The sequence below is a fragment of the Acinonyx jubatus genome, chromosome E2 (assembly GCF_027475565.1).
Source record: "Acinonyx jubatus isolate Ajub_Pintada_27869175 chromosome E2, VMU_Ajub_asm_v1.0, whole genome shotgun sequence".
NCBI classification, from domain to species: domain Eukaryota; kingdom Metazoa; phylum Chordata; class Mammalia; order Carnivora; family Felidae; genus Acinonyx; species Acinonyx jubatus.
Window position 1 is genome coordinate 52520302 of NC_069396.1, and position 18024 is coordinate 52538325.

Genomic DNA, 18024 nt, shown 5'->3' on the forward strand with positions numbered 1-18024 from the left:
GCCCTCGCCCGAGACTCTTGGTCGGCCTCCCTGCCCCAGGCGTCACTCAGTGATCACGGGTAAAGAGAACTGTTTCAAAAAGCTCCCGTGTTGACTGATTTATTTGCCAGGACCTTAGGGAACCAACCTCCTCAAGAACCCAGGAGGCCACAGGGAGTGGCCTCAGACTCCCTCAGACTCCTCAGTCCCCAGTGCCCCCCCCCGCGCGCTCCCTGGTGCCCTGAGAATCCAGACCCCACGCCTGACAATGAGGTTTCGGGGAACATGTTTATTCATATTCAGTTCAATAAATATGGCTCGTGGGCAGGGGTTGGAGGGCGAGGGAGGTGCGTCTGCGCCGCAGCCGCGCCGCCGGGTCAGGGTTCCGGAGTTTCCAGCATGTCCGCCAGGGCTCTGGCGAGGGGGGTGCAGGGGTTAGACAGCCGAAGTGTTCAAAGCTCACCCCAGGCACTTAGCTAGAGATCGCTAATCTGCCCATTTTACCGACAGGGAAATGGAGTCCCAGGGTAGTCCATAACTCAGGGGTCAGTGCCTTTCTAAACAGGGCCCTTAAATTGCCCCCCCCCCCCCCACTTACTGGTACAGGGAGGAGGAGAAATAGTCGACGTAGCTTCCTGCGGGAGAAAAGAGAAGAGGCTTGAGGGGTACCCCACGGGTGAAATTAGGGGGCCACTTATTCACCGAATCCGGAATCACGACTAGCTCCTCCCCCTTTTCCCTAATTCCTTCCCTCAATTGAATTCCTTCTATTGGGACTCCTTTCAAGGTCCCGCTCCTTCCTCCTTGCTCTGGGCGTTCCCATTCTCCAGGAGCCCGGGTCCTTCCAAGTCTACCTGCTTTGGCCCCGCCCATTCGTTTCTAGGCCCACCCTTGAAGCCTCTACCCCTTCCCTACTGGGCCTCAGCATCAGTCCCAAACCCTCCCTCGGCCCAGGTCCCGCCCCTCCGCGCGCTCCCCGCTCCACCCGTAGACTTCCAGCCTTGGCCGCGCCTCCGCGCCTGGCCCCGCCCCAAACCTCCCGAGCCCGCCTGCGGGGTTTGGCTCCGCCCCCACGGAGTTTGCCACGCTGGGCTTCGCCCGCGCTCACCTGGAGTGCAGACCGTTTCGCAAACCAGCGGGCAGAGGTAGCAGAACTGGCAGTGCTGGGGGCCGGGATGGGGAGAGAGAAGTTTAAGACGAGATCGGGGGCGGAGCCAGGTTGGGGGCGGGTGCCGTACAGGGGTCTGAGGCAGAGGTTAAGGTCAGAGGCGGAATGGAGTGTGGCGTTGAGGCGGCATCAGGGATAGGGGGTTGGGTCAGTTTGAGGACAGAGGCTAGGGTTTGGGACTGTGGGTGCCCAGGGGGTTCCCGGGCATCCTGGGACTTGGTGGAACCTGGGTCCGGGGAAAGTGTCACCTGGCACTGGTCGCAGTGCTCTCCCATGTTCTCCTCGTCACAGTGACAATTCTCACATTCGGTACATCTCTGGGGACGGGAGGGTTCTGGTTTAGAAGGAAACCCTAACCCCTTTTGGGAGCCACCCGCCAGTCCTCCACCCTGCCCCCTGGACAGGTCCCCAACTCCTGACGGTTCATTACCTCTGCCCCCGCCCCCCTGCCCCCCTCCCCCGCTCAGCATCTTCCCTCCAACCCACTTTCCTTCCCCCTTGCTTCCCCTGTTGCAGGGCGACACCACAGCCCTCTGTCGCTGTGGGCTGGACGTGCGGGGGTTTTCTTCGTCCCTACTCCCTATTCTCCTTACAGCCTGCCAGTCCCCAGCCCCATTCCACCTGCCCCTTCCACCCTATGGACCCTCCCCTCTGTCCCCATATCTGCAGGTACAGCTCAGACCTCACTCTCTTTTTCCTAGACCAATGCCCCAGCCTCCTCCCCAGCTCCTGGCCTCCAGTCTGTCCCCTACATGGCCCCAGAAGTGTCTTGGTCTGGCACTGCCCCTGCCCCTGCCCCTCCTTGGCTCAGAGCAGTCCCAAGGCACCACCTTAGAGCCCAGGGATGAATTCCAGGGACAGCCTGGATTGGGCCTGGGCTGGGGACGACTCACATTGCAGAAAGAGCAGTAGCCACACAGAGACCCCGGCTGGTAGTTCCCGTACTCCTGGTCACCCTGCAGGCCTGTGGGGACAGGAGAGCAGCGGTGAAGCCAGCTGACCCTGTTCCTCCCTGCCCCCACCTGGCCAGATCACTTACCAGTGTCCTCACCACTTTCCTCCTCACTGGAGCCACCTCCAGCCACCTCCCTCCTGGCCAGTGGGTTAGGGATGATGGTGAAGGGGAGCTCATCTTCCTCCAGTGCCTCCTCCTCCTCTGCCTCCTCTTGGTGGTCTTGGCTCAGAGGGGCCTGAACCTCAGCCTTCCCTTCCCTCCTCTCCTCCTCCTCCTCCTGACTCAGGCTGAGGCCGTGACCTTCCTCCTCATCTTCTTCATCCTTCTGGTCCAGGCTGCCATGCCGGGTGTGCTCCTCTCCCTGTTCTGAACTTTCATCATCTTCTTCATGGGAGCTGGGGCCCTCTTCCTTCTCCTCTTCCTCCTTAGAATCTCTCTCCCTCAAATGGCTTCTATCCTTGATCCCCATGTGTTCTGGGGGCTGGGGGCTAATCTCATCTTTGATGGATCCTCTATGGCCAGTTCCTTCATCTTGGTGGCCTTGTTGCCTGTGGCTGGGAGCCTGGTGGCCAAGCTTGTCAGAGACGTCCGCATCTTCCTCCTTGGGGACCTCATGGTGGTGATGGTCTGGGACCGCTGATTTATATTCATCTGGAAAATCCTCTTCCTCAGTGCTCTTGTGGCCTTGGGGTTGGGAGCTTGCAACGTGGTGGCTGAACTTGACTGTGATCTCCTCTTCCTCCTCCTCCTCCTCCTCCTCTTCTCCAAGGCTGTGAGTATGTCTGGGACTCTGGTGCCAGTGTTCAGTGGACACATCCTCTTCCTCATCTTCTTTGTCTCCATGGCCTCGGTGCCTGTGGGCCTGGTGTCCATACTCAGTGGACATATCCTCTTCCTCATCTTCTTCTCTGTGGCCTCGGTGTCTGTGGCTGGGGATATGATGATGGTGTTCATCTGAGACGTCTTCATCCTCTTCTTTCCCATGGCTGTGATGCCTGTGGGTGTGGTGTCCGTACTCAGTGGAGATGACATCTTCATCATCTTCATCAACATCGTCGTCATCTTCTTCTCCGTGGCCTTGGTGTCCGTGGCTGGGGACATCATGGGGATGTTCTTCTGAGACGTCTTCATCCTCTTCCTTCCCGTTGCTGTGATGCCTGTGGGTGTGGTGTTCGTACTCAGTGGAGATGACATCTTCATCATCATCATCAACATCGTCGTCATCTTCTTCTCCGTGGCCTCGGTGTCCATGGCTGGAGACATGATGGGGATGTTCTTCTGAGACGTCTTCATCCTCTTCCTTACCGTGGCTGTGATGCCTGTGGGTGTGGTGTTCGTACTCAGTGGAGATGACATCATCATCATCTTCATCGACATCATCGTCATCTTCTTCTCTGTGGCCTCGGTGTCTGTGGCTGGAGACATGATGGGGATGTTCTTCTGAGATACCTTCATCCTCTTCCTTCCCATGGTTGTGATGCCTGTGGGTGTGGTGTCCGTACTCAGTGGAGACGACATCATCATCATCATCATCATCATCATCATCATCGTCATTTTCTTCTCCGTGGCCTCGGTGTCCATGGCTGGGGACATGATGGGGATGTTCTTCTGAGACGTCTTCATCCTCTTCTTTCCCGTGGCTTTGGTGCCTGTGGGTGTGGTGTCCATACTCGGTGGAGACGACATCATCATCATCATCAACATCGTCGTCATCTTCTTCTCCGTGGCCTCGGCGTCCATGGTGGCTGGGGACGTGATGGGGATGCTCATCTGAAGCATCCTCATCCTCTTCCTTCCCGTGGCCCCTGTGCCTGTGGGCCTGGTGTCCGTACTCCGTGGAGACAACCCCTTCCTCCTCGTCTTCATCCTCCTCCTCTCCGTGGCCTCCATGTACATGCCTGATGATATGATGGTGATGCTTGCTGGACACAACTTCACCCTCGTCCTCATCCTCATGGCTGTGGCTTCTGTGGCTGGGGAAGTGGTGCCCATGCTCGGCTGAATCGTCCACATCTTCATTCTCATGACCTCTGTGCCCACGGGCTTGCCGAGCATGCTTTGTGAAGACTCCCTCATCAGGGACATCCTCCTCTCTGACCTCCTGGTCTCGGTACCTGTGGTCTCGGAGTCCGTGACTGTATTCCCCGGAGACATCTTCGTTCTCTTCTCCGTGGCCTCTGTGGCTCCGGAATTGATACTCTCTCTCTGTAGAAACATCCTCCTTCTCATCTCCATGGCCTCCGTGGCTGTGGATGGGGTGGCCAAACTCACCTGACACGTCCTCCGAGGGCCCCACGACTCCTGCATTGTTGTTCCAGTTGCTGGGGCCTGGCCCAGCCCCTCTCAGCTGCTGGGTCATGGCAGGGGGGAGGAGCAGGCTGGCCAGGGCGGCCCAGAGGAGAGAAGTGTGCACCCGTGGCCCACGTTGGCCCATGGGGACAGACAGGCAGCAGAGCTTTGCCCAGGGCTGGCTCCAGCTGCTGCTGTGGCTTTGTGGATGAGTTCTGGTGTCCTTGTCCCTTTTGGGGTCCTTCTCGTTCTTTCTGTCTGTGTCTTTCCTTCGCTGTGTCTCTCTCCGTCTCTGCCTTCCTCCGGCCCTCACTGCTGGACACCCCTCTGAGGCAGTCTCAGGAGCCCCCTAACCCCCCTCTCGGGCCCTCCCTCCCTAGTTCCAGCCAATAGGGTCTCTCTCCTCCCCTCTCTGTGGCTAAATTTACTTTCGGCCCTGAGTTATTCTGGGTCAGTCCCCGCCTGCCCCTCCCCTCCTGTTCTTCCTCCCAGCTGGGGAAGGGGTGGGTGAAGGGGTCTCTCCTTGGCCAGGAATGGGGGCCAAGGACTTGACTTTGGACTGCCAACAAGTTCACGTTTGGCAGCTGCAAAGGTAATGGATAGAATTTTAGTGGGCCAAGTTGGGGGAGCCTGAGGCATGGGGGAGGAGGGCAGAAGGGACGCATCTGAGAGGAGAGACCCCTCCCGTGGAAGACCGGGGGGAGCTTCTGGCCAGAATGGGATCCTCTGTTGAGAGAATGGATGACAACATGGAGGCCCTGGACACGGGTGGAGACAATTGGCCCCAACACACGCACCTGTGACCTCCTGTCCCTGGAACTGAGAGCCAAGGGCAGGAGGCCAGGCCAGGCCAGGGCTATAAATACAGCAAGGGGGTGGGGGTTCAGGTTACCCAGCTAGGCCGCAGCTGTCCCTGTCAGAGCCGGCAGGGGACACGTGGCCCTGCTTATCTATGTGTCATTATCTCCTGTTCCTCACCCTGCCACTACTGCCCTGGCTTTTGGGTCCCCATCCCTCCTTATGGGTCACCCGCTCTCATTCCGGTCATTTAGTTTCTGAGGGTCCCCGCTCCCCGACCCCCAGGATTCTGTCTTCCTGTCACTCTGAACCTCTGCTCTCCACCCAACTCTCGGTCTCTCTCTCTGTCTCTCCCTGAGTCAGTGTACCCGCCCCCCCATCTCTGTTCACCCCCTTTCTGATTCTCTTCCTCCCACCTAAATGTCAGTGCCCTCCTTCTCTGGATCTTTGCCCCCTCTCTCTGGTCTCTGGTCCCCTGTCTCTGTTCTCTGGCTCCTTCCCCCTACTCTGGGTTTTTGTTCTCCCCTTCTCTGAATTTCTGTCCCCCTCTCTCCCGAGCCTCTGTCCCCCTGTGCGTCTCTGGTCGGCCCGTCAGGCCCTTTGCCCCGCCTCTCGTTCTACACGTCCACAAGACTTCCCGCCCCCCAGATCCTGCACCGCCCCCCAGATCCTGCAACGCCCCGGGCTGAGCTGGGAAGTGGCGGATCCGGTTGGTCCTGGGCGGGTCTGGAGTCAGGGTTGGCCCGGACGGAATGTAGGGAGCCGGATAGGTTGCGGCGGCTGCGGCAGCATGGTGGGTCCGGAGAAGGAGCAGGTACAGCGGCCGGACTCCCGGGTCTGAATGAACAGGGAGCTGGAGGCTTAGCCTCCTGGTTCCCGGAGAGGAGGGCGCTGCTGGAGACCCAGATTCTTGGGTCAGACAAAGGAGAGGGTCGTGGGGGTCGCTGGGGGGGGGGGGGGGCTCCGGACTCCTGGGTCCTTGGGGACAAATACGAGGGAGGCTGGGGGAGGAAAGCGCTGGGGTCCCGGACTGCTGGGTCCCCGGGTAGGGTGCGGGGTGGTGGACGACTCCGGGTCCTATAGGACTGAACTGGAGCCCTCCCACCTCTTGTTCCTGTCCCTAGGGCTGGATCCCCAAGATCTTCAAGAAGAAGACATGCACGGCATTCATCGTTGACCCCACAGACTCGGGGTGAGGAACTCGCCCCAGGGACCGAGCCCAGAGCATCCCCGGAGCGTCCCCGGAGCGTCCCGGCCCACCGACCCCACTCACCTACCCCCCCCCACCCCCTTGTGTCATTGTGGACACTCCCAAGGGCGTTCCCGGTGGCGCTCTCCCTCGGGGGAGGGTTTGGGTCCCTGTGGACGCTTCCAATTTCCCTTGCCTGGTCAGAGTCAGTGGTAAAGCCCCAGGGCTTGGTTCTGTTTCTTTCCTTCCCTGTGTCTCCTCTTTGTGTCTCCTTGCCTCACTTTCTCCTTTGGCTGTTTCTGTTTCATTCATTCATTCATTCATTCATCCGTCCGTCCATCCAAGAAGCCTTCATTCAGTGCTCCCAAGGGAGCACAATTATCGGGAGCACGGGCCCTGCCGGGGTTCAAATGTCACCTGGGATTGGTGCTGTGTGGCTTTGGGTAAATCATTTCACCTCTCTGGGCCTCATCTGTCACCTGGACAGACAGACAGGCTGCCTCCTGAGTGGAGCATGTATTGTGAGGATTTAAACAAGTAAATGCTTGTGATGTTTCTGGAACAGCGCCCAGCACATGGTTTGCGCTGGAGAAGGCCTGCCATCCCCCCTGGAAGATAGCAGTTACCACCGTGCGCGGGCCCCGTGCGCGGGCTCGGTGCCCGGGGCCACTTGCGTGAGTCCCGTGGGGTGTTTGCCTCCCTCGAGGAGCTCCCGGCTTTCAGTGACGGTCTCTCCAGTGGATTCTGGCCTTGTGGTTGTTTTCAAGACAATCTCTGGGGCGTGGGAAATGTCAGCATTCCTAACGTTGAGTGTGCTGTGAACACATTAGCACAGTGTGGCTTGCGATTATGTATAAATGAACAGATCTACATTACTGGGGGGTGAGTGCTCTAAACCTTTCTGCTGATGGGGAGTGTGGCCAAGGCAGTTTCGGAACCTCTGGGCTGGCGGGAAGAGGACCAGAAGGCACGGAGACAGGAACTCGGCACGACTGCAGCTGGCCCTGCGGGAGCCCCGAGGAGAGTCTGGCTAAGGCTGGGGAGGGGACACAGGGTGTCACTGGTGGCTAGTGGAGGAGGAGGAGCCAAGGAAGTGGCATTTGAAGGATGAGTTGGAGTTTGACAGTTGAAGGCAGTATAGAGAGAAGAGGTGGGGTGGGGGGTGGGGGGTGAAGGTGGTTCCAGGTATGGGATGTGCAGCATGTGCGGTGTGGCTGGAGAATGGAGCGAAGTTCAAGGTGCAGGAGGGCTCTGTGGCGGAGGGTGGGGCCGGACGGCTCTGGGCCTCACCGGCACGGACCTTGGCCTGGGGGTGCTGGGGTGCGGTGGGAGGGCGGGGTCAGCTCTGGGTGTGGAAAGACCCGCCGGGACTTGTGTCAGGTTGAATAGGAGTTCTGGAAGGCCTGGAAGAGGCTGGGCTAGGGTCTGGGTGGGACCAGAAGAGGCCTGAGCCAGGCCAGAGCTGTGGGGACACAGGGCTGGGACAGGGGCAGGAGCTGGGGGACGGATGGATTTCAGGAGTAAGAGGGGAGTGAGAAGGGGGACGATGGCTCCTGGACCTCTCGTCTGGGACCTGGGAGACAGTCGGATTGTCCCTGAGATGGAGAATCCAGGAGGAGGAGGGGCTGTGCTGGTAATTCTAAGACTTGGGTTTTTTTGTTCGTTTTTGGTTTTTTTTTCACGGAAGAGTATTTTTATTTTTAGAGAGAAAGAGTGGGAGAGGGGCAGAGAGAGAGGGAGACAGAGAATCCCAAACAGGCTCGGAGCCTGACAGGGGGCTCGAACCCACGAATTGTGAGATCATGACCTGAGCCAAAATCAAGAGTCGCACGCTTAACCGCCTGAGCCCCCCAGGTGCCCCGCGTGGAAGAGTATTTTTGAAAACCTGTCTCTGAACACCTGAAAACAAACATGCCACCTCAGGCCACCCCAGTTGCTAGCACATCCACAGGTTTTCCACCTCCTGCTTCTTTCCCTTGCGTTCCTTGCTTGGCCTCTGGGGGCATCGAGTTTGAGACCCAAGTTGGGAAACCATGTGGCCCAGGGTTCTGGGAGGCGCAGAGAGAGAGAGAGAGAGAGAGAGAGAGCGCGCGAAGGCCACGAATGATGCGGCGACAAGGCAGCTAGGGAAGGAGGGGTTCCCTGCCAAGGAAAGGAAAGGGTTTTTTAGACTCAGAGCCTTTTAGCAGTGACCAGTGCTATTTAATGATAGTCACCTGAGACCTGAATAGGGGCCATTGTATTTGGGGACGTGTCGGTAATTGCTGATGTTATCAGGAACAGTTTCAGCTCTGGTGACTTCACAGAGGAAGAAAGGTAGGAGGTGAAAAGTGCAGAGAGGGAGTCCGCCAGTTCTGCTCACCAGAACTTTCTGCAATGGGGGCAGTGTTCCGAATCCATATCCGATATGGCAGCCACTGGCCACATGTGGTTCCTGAGCCCTTGAAACGTGGCCAGAGCTGAATTTTTAATTGCATTTAATTTTAATTTATTTATTTTATTTATTTATTTATTTTTTAATTTTTTTTAACGTTTATTTATTTTTGAGACAGAGAGAGACAGAGCATGAACGGGGGAGGAGCAGAGAGAGAGGGAGACACAGAATCGGAAACAGGCTCCAGGCTCTGAGCGGTCAGCACAGAGCCCGACGCGGGGCTCGAACTCACGGACCGCGAGATCGTGACCTGAGCCGAAGTCGGACGCTTAACCGACTGAGCCACCCAGGCGCCCCTTAATTTATTTAAATGTAAAGAGCCACCAGTCGGTTAAGTGTAGGACTGCTGATCTCGGTTCAGGTCATAATCACAGCTCGTGAGTTCAAGCCCCATGTCCGGCCCTGCACTGATAATACAGGTCCTGCTTGGGATTCTCTGTCTCCCTCTCTCTCTGCCCCTGCCCCACTTGTGCTGTCTCCCCCCACTCCAAAAATATATACAAATAAATAAACTTAAAAAAATAATTTTAAAAAGGTGTAAAGAGCCACATGCGGCTATGGTCTACTGTATTAGACGGCTGAGGTTCTGGAACATTCCATGAAGGAGTTTTGCCTACAGGGCTAGTGGGAAGTAGATGGACGGTAATGAGGGGGTCCAGGGGTGGGGTTGAAACAGGTGAAAGGATCAAGAGGGTAAACTGAGGCATGCCGGGTCCCTGAAGGTAGACTCAGAAATGAAGAAGGATGTGTCCTTCACTGTAGTTCTCTGTGCCAGGAGTTGGGCTGAGTGTATTCTGTTCATCCTGTGTGGATTGATGGCCATTCTTTTATGTGTGGATTGGTCCTTAAGTCGAGGCTGGCTCCACTTAGGTAAATGCAGGCCTCTTCTGGAGTCAGGGACCGAAGACATTTAGATACATTTTCTTTTAATTTTTTTTGTTTATTTAGTTTTGAGAGATAGAGCACGAGCAGAGGAGGGGCAGAGAGAGAGGGAGACACAGAATCTAATGCAGGTTCCAGGCTCTGAGCTGTCAGCACAGAGCCGGACATGGGGCTTGAACTCACGGACCGCGAGATTGGGACCTGAGCCGAAGTTGGACGCTCAACCGACTGAGCTACTCAGGCGCCCCTAGATACATTTTCAAGTAAATCCCTCATTCGCCAAACCCATGTCGCTTGCTCTTTAAAAGGCAGGTGCCAATCACTTGCACATTTGAAGCAAAAAGCTTCATCCATGATTACCATAAATGGAAAAACTTCCATTTGCCACAAAGAGAAAGAAACAAGCAGGAAGAGACGATTACAATGAAAAAGCAAAAAAAAAAAAAAAAAGTATTTACCTTTTAACTGGATACTGTTGCCAGCCCAATTTTTGGAGCCAGAGGCCGGCTTCTCTGTTAAGAAAAAACAAACAAACAAAAAAAAAGAGTAATGGGTCACAGCCAATAAACACCAGAGTGAGTTCAAAAAAATACATATAAAGGGGGAAAAAAAGAGTAATGGGGTGCCTGGCTGGGTCAGTTGGTGGAACGTGGGGCTCTTGATCTCCCCGTGGTGAGTTCGACCTCCACGCTGGGTGTAGAGATCACTTAAATAAATAAATAAGCTTAAAAAAAAAAAAGTGTAACAAAGGGTTAGGCGTTAAAGATCTTCTAGCGCCCAGCTTAAGCCTCTCTCCTCGACGGGAATCAGGAGCACTGGAAAAGAAAGGACTTTCTCGCTGTGTCATTCGAGGTTATTTAAAGCTCTGTGTGGCGTGTCCCGTGGAGCGGTTTCTCCGCCTGAGTCTGGTAGGCAGCCCTCGTTTCAGAAAACGCTGTGTTGTTTCCCTGACGCCTCATAATTCCACGGAGGAGGCTGTTACCGTTGTCTTTTGATTTGAGGAGGAAACGTGGGCTCAGAGAGGTGAAGCCCAAGGCCACGCAGCTGCCCACCCCCGCCAAGTGCTCTCTGGATCGCTCTGAATTTTCCTTGTACTGATGGCCGCTGGCCCTTCTCCCTGCAGGTAGCTGTGAGGGTGGGACCCTGTTCTTGAACCACTGCGGCTTCTGTCTGGTGGGCAAGTGGCTCTGGCTGTTCTTCCGCCTCAGGGTCAGCATGGGCCGTGGGGCTCTTCTGCAGGAAACTTTAATAAGAGTCCCGGGGGACACCCCTGGGGTTCATGGTCCCCCATCCCCCTCCTCCCCAGAGGAAACTTGTGCCAGTGCGGGCGTCCCCGGAGTGTCCACCCGTCAGTGGCCGTGGAGGATGCATTTGGGGCAGCCGTGGTGACCGTGTGGGACAGTGACTTGCACACCACAGAGAAGCCGACGGATGCCTACGGGGACCTAGATTTCCTGGGCGCCGGCCGCAAGGCCAGCAATGTGAGGCTTGCCTGTCTGGGTGGGGCTGGGGTCCGGGAGCGGAAGCTGCATGCCTCCGGGGTTCTCAGAGTTAGAGTCTGGGGGTGCCGCAGCTGAACGCTGTGTCTCCCCATTTCCCATCCCTGTCTTCGCTTCTGCCTGGATCTCTCTCCCTCCACCCCTGTCTGTCTTTTCTAAATCATCCTCCCTCTCTCTGGGTCTCTGTCCCTCTCCCCCTACCCCCACCCCCCATCTCTGTTCTCTGGGTCTCTGTCCCTTTCTCTGTTTCTGTGCCTTTCTCTCTGGGTTTCTGTCCCCTCCTCTGTCTCTGCCCCTTTCCCCGTGTCCCCTCCTCCTGTGTGTCCGCAGTTCCTCCGGCTCTCTGACCGCACGGATCCAGCTACAGTTTACAATCTGGTCACGCGCACGTGGGGCTTCCGGGCCCCGAACCTGGTGGTGTCAGTGTTGGGGGGGTCAAGGGGCCGCGTCCTCCAGACCTGGCTGCAGGACCTGCTGCGACGCGGGCTGGTGCGGGCTGCCCAGAGCACAGGTGACTGAGGCTGGGTGGCCGCTGCCCATCCCCCCCGCATCGCTGGCATGCGGTCTCCCCGCGGCTCTGCATGGGTTTTTGTCTCACTCTCTCTGTCTCTCCACACCTGTGTCTCTGGACCTCACCATCACTCTCCGTGTCTCCCTGTAGGGGCCTGGATTGTCACCGGGGGGCTGCACAGGGGCATTGGCCGGCACGTTGGTGTGGCTGTTCGAGACCACCAGACAGCCAGCACTGGGGGCACCAAGGTGGTGGCCATGGGCGTGGCCCCCTGGGGTGTGGTTCGGAATAGAGAGCTCCTCACCAACCCCAAGGTGGGACCCAGAGTCTTGGAAGAGGAGGGGGCTGGGAATCCTGGGTCTGAGGGAGGAGGGGCTGGTGTCTGTCCTCCTGGTCCTGATGGGAGAAACGCTCTTGTCTGGCCCCTCGCCCCCCGCCACCCCCCCCCCCACTCCCTCCCACCCCCCCACCCCACCCCCAGGGCTCATTCCCTGCGAGGTATCCGTGGCGCGGTGAGCCGGACGACGGGGTCCAATTTCCGCTCGATTACAACTACTCAGCCTTCTTTTTGGTGGATGACGGCACCCATGGCCGCCTGGGCGGGGAGAACCACTTCCGCTTGCGTTTCGAGTCCTATGTCGCCCAGCAGAAGACGGGCGTGGGAGGTGAGTGGCTGTTTCCACTCGGGACAGCCGCCCGAGGCTCCCGATCCCAGTGGTCCAGTCTCGTTGAGGTTTGGGGATTGAGGGACCGAGGAATTACCTCTGGTCAAGCGTCTTGTCCCATTATTTGCTCTGTTTTGAAAAATCTTTATCTCGAAATGTAAGCTACACAAGAGTGGATGGCTCGAGGGAGGTTTTACACTGACCCCGCATGGGCAGCCCACACCCAGATCAAGAAATTACTGGCCCCCAGAAGCCATCTCCCTCCTGCACCCGAGGGTCACCCCGGTCCTGCCCTTAGGGCGTGGAATGGTTCTGACCCTGTTTATGCTTCCTGTGAATAGATTCCACCATCTGTACGTTTTGGAGTCTGGCTTGTGATAATATTATTTCTATGAGATTCATCCATATCATTGCAGGAGTTGTAGTCTGTAAATAACCCATGGGTCAAAGAAGCCAGGAAATATTTTCAACTGCATGATAAAAAACATATCACATATCAGCACTTTGGGGATGCAGCTAAAGCAGTATCTAGAGGGAAATTTGTAGCTTTAAATGCATAAATTGAAAAAAGAAGAGGGGCACCTGGGTGGCTCAGTTGGTTAAGCATCCAACTCTTGGTTTCAGCTCAGGTCATGATCTCATGGTTTGTGGGTTCGGGCCCCACATTGGGCTCTGTGCTGATGGCACAGAGCTTGCTTGGGATTCTGTCTCCCTCTCTCTGCTCCCCTGCTTGCTCTCTATCTCTCTCTCTCTCAAAAATAAATAAACATTAAAAAAGTTTTTTTTAAAAAAAGAAGAAACACTGAATATCAAGAGTTTAAGGATCCAATTGAGAAAAACAAACACACAAAACTTAGAGGGGCCCCGGCTGGCTCAGTCAGTAGAACCTTGGGCTCCTGATTTCCAGGTTGTGAGTTTGAACCCCACGTTGGGTGTAGAGATTACTTAAAAGTGAAATCTTTCAAAAAAATTAAATGAACAAACCCCTAGAACCAGAATAGCAAATCAAACCTGGGAAAAGTAGAAGCAAGGAAATAATAAAGACAAGGGCGGAAATCAATAAAATAGGGAAAGGGACACCTGGGCGGCTCACTCAGTTAAGTGTGGGACTCTTGATTTTGGCTCAGGTCACGATCTTATGGTTTGTGAGATGGAGCCCCGCGTCGGTCTCGCATTGACAGTGCACAGCTTGCCTGGGATTCTCTCTCCTTCTCTCTCTCTGCCTCTCCCCTGCATTTGCACCATCTGTAAATAAACAAATAAGTAAGTAAGTAAATAAATAAATAAAATAGGAACAAATATGCGTGGAGAAAATCAACTAAACCAAAAGCTGTTTCTTTGTAAACATTTTTTTAAAAAAAGTATCCACGGAATTCTTGGCTGGCTCAGTTGGTGGAGCAGAAGGCTCTTGATCTCCGGGTTGTGGCCATTACTTAAGAACAAAATTAATCTTTTTTTTTTTTAATGTTTATTTTTGAGAGAGAGAGAGACAGAGCATGAGAGGGGAGGGGCAGAGAGAGAGGGAGACACAGAATCGGAGGCAGGCTCCAGGCTCTGAGCTGTCAGCACAGAACCTGACGCAGGGCTGGAACCCATGACCCACGAGATCATGACATGAGCCGAAGTCTGACGCTTAACCGACCGAGCCACCCGGGCGCCCCGATTTATCTTTTTTTTTTTTTTTTAACTTCTCTCTCAAAATAAATAAATAAACATTAAAAAAAGAAATAATTTCTTAAAACAATATTTGTTTATTTTCAGTGGAGTTTCCAGTTTTCTGAGAGTATAAACCATGTTTTCTTCCAGTAGATCCCTTTGTCTTTTCCAGCTCGAAAAAATACGAGTTTGTACTACAGTTTTTCTTTCTTGCGTTATTACATTGGCTCAATACTCATGTGTGAGTGTGAATAGGAGTAATGTTGTCTTGTTCGTTATTTTAATGGGAATAGAGTTAGTAGTAAACTATCCGAGATGATTTTGCTGTTGGGCTTTGGGAAAGGTCTTTATTGTATTTAGGTAGTCCTTTCTTGGGCACCTGGGTGGCTCAGTTGGTCGAGTGTACAACTTCCGCTCAGGTCATGATCTCAAGGTTTGTGAGCTTGAGCCCCGCACGGAGCTCAAGGCTGTCAGCTCGGAGCCTATTTTGGATCCTCCCTCTCTGTGCACCTCCCCCGCTTACGCTCTCTCTCAAAAAGAAATAAAAACATTTAGATAGTCCTCTCTTTCTTTTCTTTTTTTTTTTTAACGTTTATTTGTTGTTGAGAGACAGAGAGACACAAAACGTGAGCAGGGGAGGGGTAGAGAGAGGGGGAGACATAGAATCTGAAGTAGGCTCCAGGCTCTGAGCTGTCAGCACAGAGCCCAACGCGGGGCTCGAACTCACAAAACTGTGAGATCATGACCTGAGCCAAAGTTGGATGCTTAACCGACTGAGCCATCCAGACGCCCCTAAAGATTTTACTTTTAAGTAATGTCTACACTCAACATGGGGGTCAAACTCAGAACCCTGAGATCAAGAGCCTCTTGCTCTACTGACTGAGCCAACCAGGTGTCCCTATATAGGCCTTTCTGCTCCTTATTTCCTTCGTCTTTTGTTTGAACTTCACCCTTTCCTGGCTCCTGGGCCATTAACCAATTATAGGAGTGACTCATACCGTAAATACCTGCCTCAGTCAGGAGTCCAGGAGTCCAGGCCACCAGCCCCTACTCCCCTGGCAAGCCGAAAGGGACTGCCCCTCCCAACGTGCTCAAGGATATGACAATTCCCGTGAGCCTCAGGACACAGGATTACACAGAAGCCATGTTTGTCCTGGGGACTCATGGGAAACGTAGTTCTTTCCCATCCCTGGCAAAGGCTGATAGGAGTTGACCAAGCTTCCGGCTTTCTCTCTCCTCAGGGACTGGAATTGACATCCCTGTCCTCCTCCTCCTGATCGATGGTGATGAGAAGATGCTAAAGGTATAGGGGCGCGTGGGGGCCCTGGGGGCCTCAGTCGGTTGAGCAGCCGACTCTTGATTTTGGCTCAGGTCACAATCTCACGGTCATGAGATCGAGCCCTGCATCAGGCTCTGTGCTGAGCACTGGAGCCTACTTGAGATTCTTCCTCTCTCTCTCTCTCTCTCCGGCTTGCACTCTCTTGCTCTAAATCAATAAATCAATAATACAGGTGTGGGGGCCCAGACACCTGGGTCTAAGTGGGGGCCCTGGCTCCTGGCTCCTGAGACTTGGGGGGGGAGGAGGCTGGGGATCTGGACTCTGGGTGGGGCGAACACCTGCCTTCCCACACCTGACTGCCCCCCTTTGTCTATCCTGTAGCGGATAGAGAATGCCACCCAGGCTCAGCTCCCCTGCCTGCTGGTGGCTGGGTCTGGGGGAGCTGCAGACTGCCTGGCGGAGATTCTGGAAGACACTCTGGCTCCAGGGAGAGGGGGGAGCAGGCCAGCTGAAGTCCAAGATCGGATTAGGCGTTTCTTCCCCAAAGGGGACCCTGAGGTCCTGCAGGCCCAGGTATGATACTGGGGGTCCAACTCTGGATCCTGAGATGGGAGGGAGCTCCTGGGTCTTGAGAAATGAGAATGCTGAGGACTTGGAGCCCTGGATTTCAGGGAAGAGGGGAATGGAGGCCCAGACTCATGGATTTGGGGAGGAGAGGCCTGGGGGCCTAGCCTCCCAGGTTCTGGGGGGTGAAGGGTGCTGGCACCTAGACTACCAGGCCCTGGAGGGGAACGGTCTCCTGTGACCGTGGACAGGGCCCAGGTGGAGTTGGGCTGGGAGTTACAGAAGGTGGTATTCCGCAGGTGGAGAGGATCATGACCCGGAAGGAGCTGCTGACAGTCTATTCATCTGAGGATGGCCCTGAGGAATTTGAGACCATTGTTTTGAGGGCCCTTGTCAAAGGTGAGCCTTGGACCCCCAAACTCTTCCCTTCTCTCCGCTCGACTTTGGACCCCTTTCCCGCCCAGGGCACTTTATCCATGTCTCTAATCTACATTGGGCTCCTTTTGATCTCTTTCCTTTTATTATTCCCCTTGGCCGTGTTTCTTGGGGCTTTGCCTGGGGTCATTTGGACAGTTTTCCCAAGAGACTTTCGTTATGTGCCAACATTGGTTTCTTTCTGTTGGATCCACGAGTGCCCGCGTCCATCTATCTTTCATCCGTCCAACCATCCGTCCATCCGCCCATCCATTCTCCCACTCTCCTTTTCTTCCTTTCCTACATGGCTCCTCTGTTTCAAGCAGCGAGGGGTAGGGGAGTCAGAGAGGAACCAGAACGCTGCTTCCTGCTGAGAAATTCCCAGTATTTCACTATTAGAATGAATGGCGAAAACCGAGGGTGGGAGCATAATGGCTACCTGGTAGAGGCTGGGCTGGGGATCATTTATTCACTCAGCAAACACCACCTTAGGGTCCAGAGATCAAAGCAGATCCATTTCCTGCTCTCAAGGACCCCAGATCCTACGAGGGTTGTCCCGACACAACCTTAAGTAAAATTTAAGACCCAAGTGTAGGGGAGGAACCACTGTCAATAAAGAGACAAGGAGGAGGTATTTAAGCGGGCCTTGAAGGGCTCGTAGAATCTGGACTTAGTAAGATGAGGAAGTGGGATAAATAAATGGTAAGGAGTAGGGGCGACTGGGTGGCTCAGTCGGTTGAGCGTCTGACTTCTGCTCAGGTTATGATCCCGTGGCTTGTGAGTGCGAGTCCCACGTCGGGCTCTCTGCTGTCCACGCAGAGCCTACTTCGGATCCTCTGTTCCTCTCTTGCCCTGCCCCTCCCCAGCTTACGCTCTCTCAAAAAGAAACATTAAAAAAAAAATGGTAGAGTGGGGAGGGTCGTTTTTGGTGTCAGAAATGTTATTGGGGAAACACTCCCATAGATAAAAACTCCCGAGAGGCATAGCGTCAATTTATAATTCGTTCTCAGCCCCAGGCCCCCACCCCAGGTGTATCTGTCATGTTCTGGGATGTGACAGAAAGAGCAGTTACTCTTTTTAAAAAATATATATATATTTTTGAGAGACAGAGAGGAGCAGAGAGAGAGGGAGACAGAATCCCAAGCAAGCTCTGCACGGTCAGGGGTGAGCTCGATGCGGGGCTCATCACAAACCCTGAGATCATGACCTGAGCTGAAATCAAGAGTCGGATGCTTAACCGACACGAGCAGTTACTTTTGACTTTGGAGTCAGATAAAGCTGAGTTGGAATACCAGTTTGGCCCCTGCCTTTCTGTGTGACCTTGAGAAAGAGACTACCCTCCTCTGAGCCTCAGTTTCTCTCTCTCTGAAAAATGGAGAGAATACCTTGCAGGAGTGTTGTGAGCCCCAGGGACAGCTCATGAACAATGCCTGGTTCCCACGGGCGGGCCAATAAATGGGAGCTCTTCTTCTCCTTCTTCTTTTAATTTTTTTAATGTTTATTTATTTTTGAGAGAGAGACATAGTGCGAGTGGGGGAGGGGCAAAGAGGGAGACACAGAATCCGAAACAGGCTCCGGGCTCTGAGCTGTCAGCACAGAGCCCGACGCGGGGCTCGGACCCACGAACTGTGAGGTCATGGCCTGAGCCCAAGTTGGACGCTTAACCGACTGAGCCACCCAGGCACCCCTCGTGGGGACACATTCTTACATGGAGAATGGAATCAGCGAGCAAATCTGATTCA

The 18024-nt window shown here is 54.7% G+C and overlaps 3 protein-coding genes across 8 annotated transcripts in view; 2 read left to right on the forward strand and 1 right to left on the reverse strand.

Moving 5' to 3' along the window:
• PPFIA3 (PTPRF interacting protein alpha 3) overlaps positions 1 to 6618 on the forward strand; it is a 28686-nt gene extending 22068 nt beyond the window's left edge. Inside the window, exon 30 of the mRNA XM_027038041.2 lies at positions 6314 to 6618. The gene's annotated coding sequence lies outside the window, so the exon portion shown is untranslated. The remainder of the gene's footprint in view (positions 1 to 6313) is intronic.
• On the reverse strand, positions 249 to 4746 carry HRC (histidine rich calcium binding protein). Its single transcript, XM_015087150.3, has 6 exons — positions 2187 to 4746; positions 2041 to 2111; positions 1396 to 1464; positions 1088 to 1142; positions 578 to 614; positions 249 to 393 (listed from the first exon to the last, which is right to left on the reverse strand). Exons 1-6 carry the CDS (start codon positions 4534 to 4536, stop codon positions 357 to 359), a joined length of 2619 nt encoding a protein of 872 aa, XP_014942636.3. The 5' UTR covers positions 4537 to 4746; the 3' UTR covers positions 249 to 356.
• TRPM4 (transient receptor potential cation channel subfamily M member 4) overlaps positions 4865 to 18024 on the forward strand; it is a 39951-nt gene continuing 26791 nt past the window's right edge. The window contains exons 1-9 of one of the 6 annotated variants that reach the window (XR_008293831.1): positions 5723 to 6003; positions 6314 to 6381; positions 11001 to 11175; positions 11524 to 11704; positions 11855 to 12018; positions 12186 to 12369; positions 15267 to 15328; positions 15686 to 15877; positions 16168 to 16267. Coding sequence is in view for 5 of the 6 variants with exons in the window: in XM_027038038.2 (XP_026893839.1) it covers positions 5980 to 6003; positions 6314 to 6381; positions 11001 to 11175; positions 11524 to 11704; positions 11855 to 12018; positions 12186 to 12369; positions 15267 to 15328; positions 15686 to 15877; positions 16168 to 16267 (1150 nt within the window). In the remaining variant the exon portion in view is untranslated. Of the gene's footprint in view, positions 4984 to 5722; positions 6004 to 6313; positions 6382 to 11000; positions 11176 to 11523; positions 11705 to 11854; positions 12019 to 12185; positions 12370 to 15266; positions 15329 to 15685; positions 15878 to 16167; positions 16268 to 18024 lie in introns of those variants that run through there. The other 5 variants (XM_027038038.2, XM_027038039.2, XM_053211150.1 and 2 more) reach the window with 5 other exon arrangements.

What these genes read in the sequence shown, in the direction of transcription:
- HRC (XM_015087150.3), bottom strand. Translation starts at nt 4,536, where the DNA reads ATGGGCCAACGTGGGCCACGGGTGCACACTTCTCTCCTCTGGGCCGCC. An exon ending in GCTACTGCTCTTTCTGCAAT is followed by an intron (nt 1,465 to 2,040) that starts GTGAGTCGTCCC and finishes TCCCGTCCCCAG; the next exon opens with AGATGTACCGAATGTGAGAA. An exon ending in CGAAACGGTCTGCACTCCAG is followed by an intron (nt 615 to 1,087) that starts GTGAGCGCGGGC and finishes TTTCTCCCGCAG; the next exon opens with GAAGCTACGTCGACTATTTC.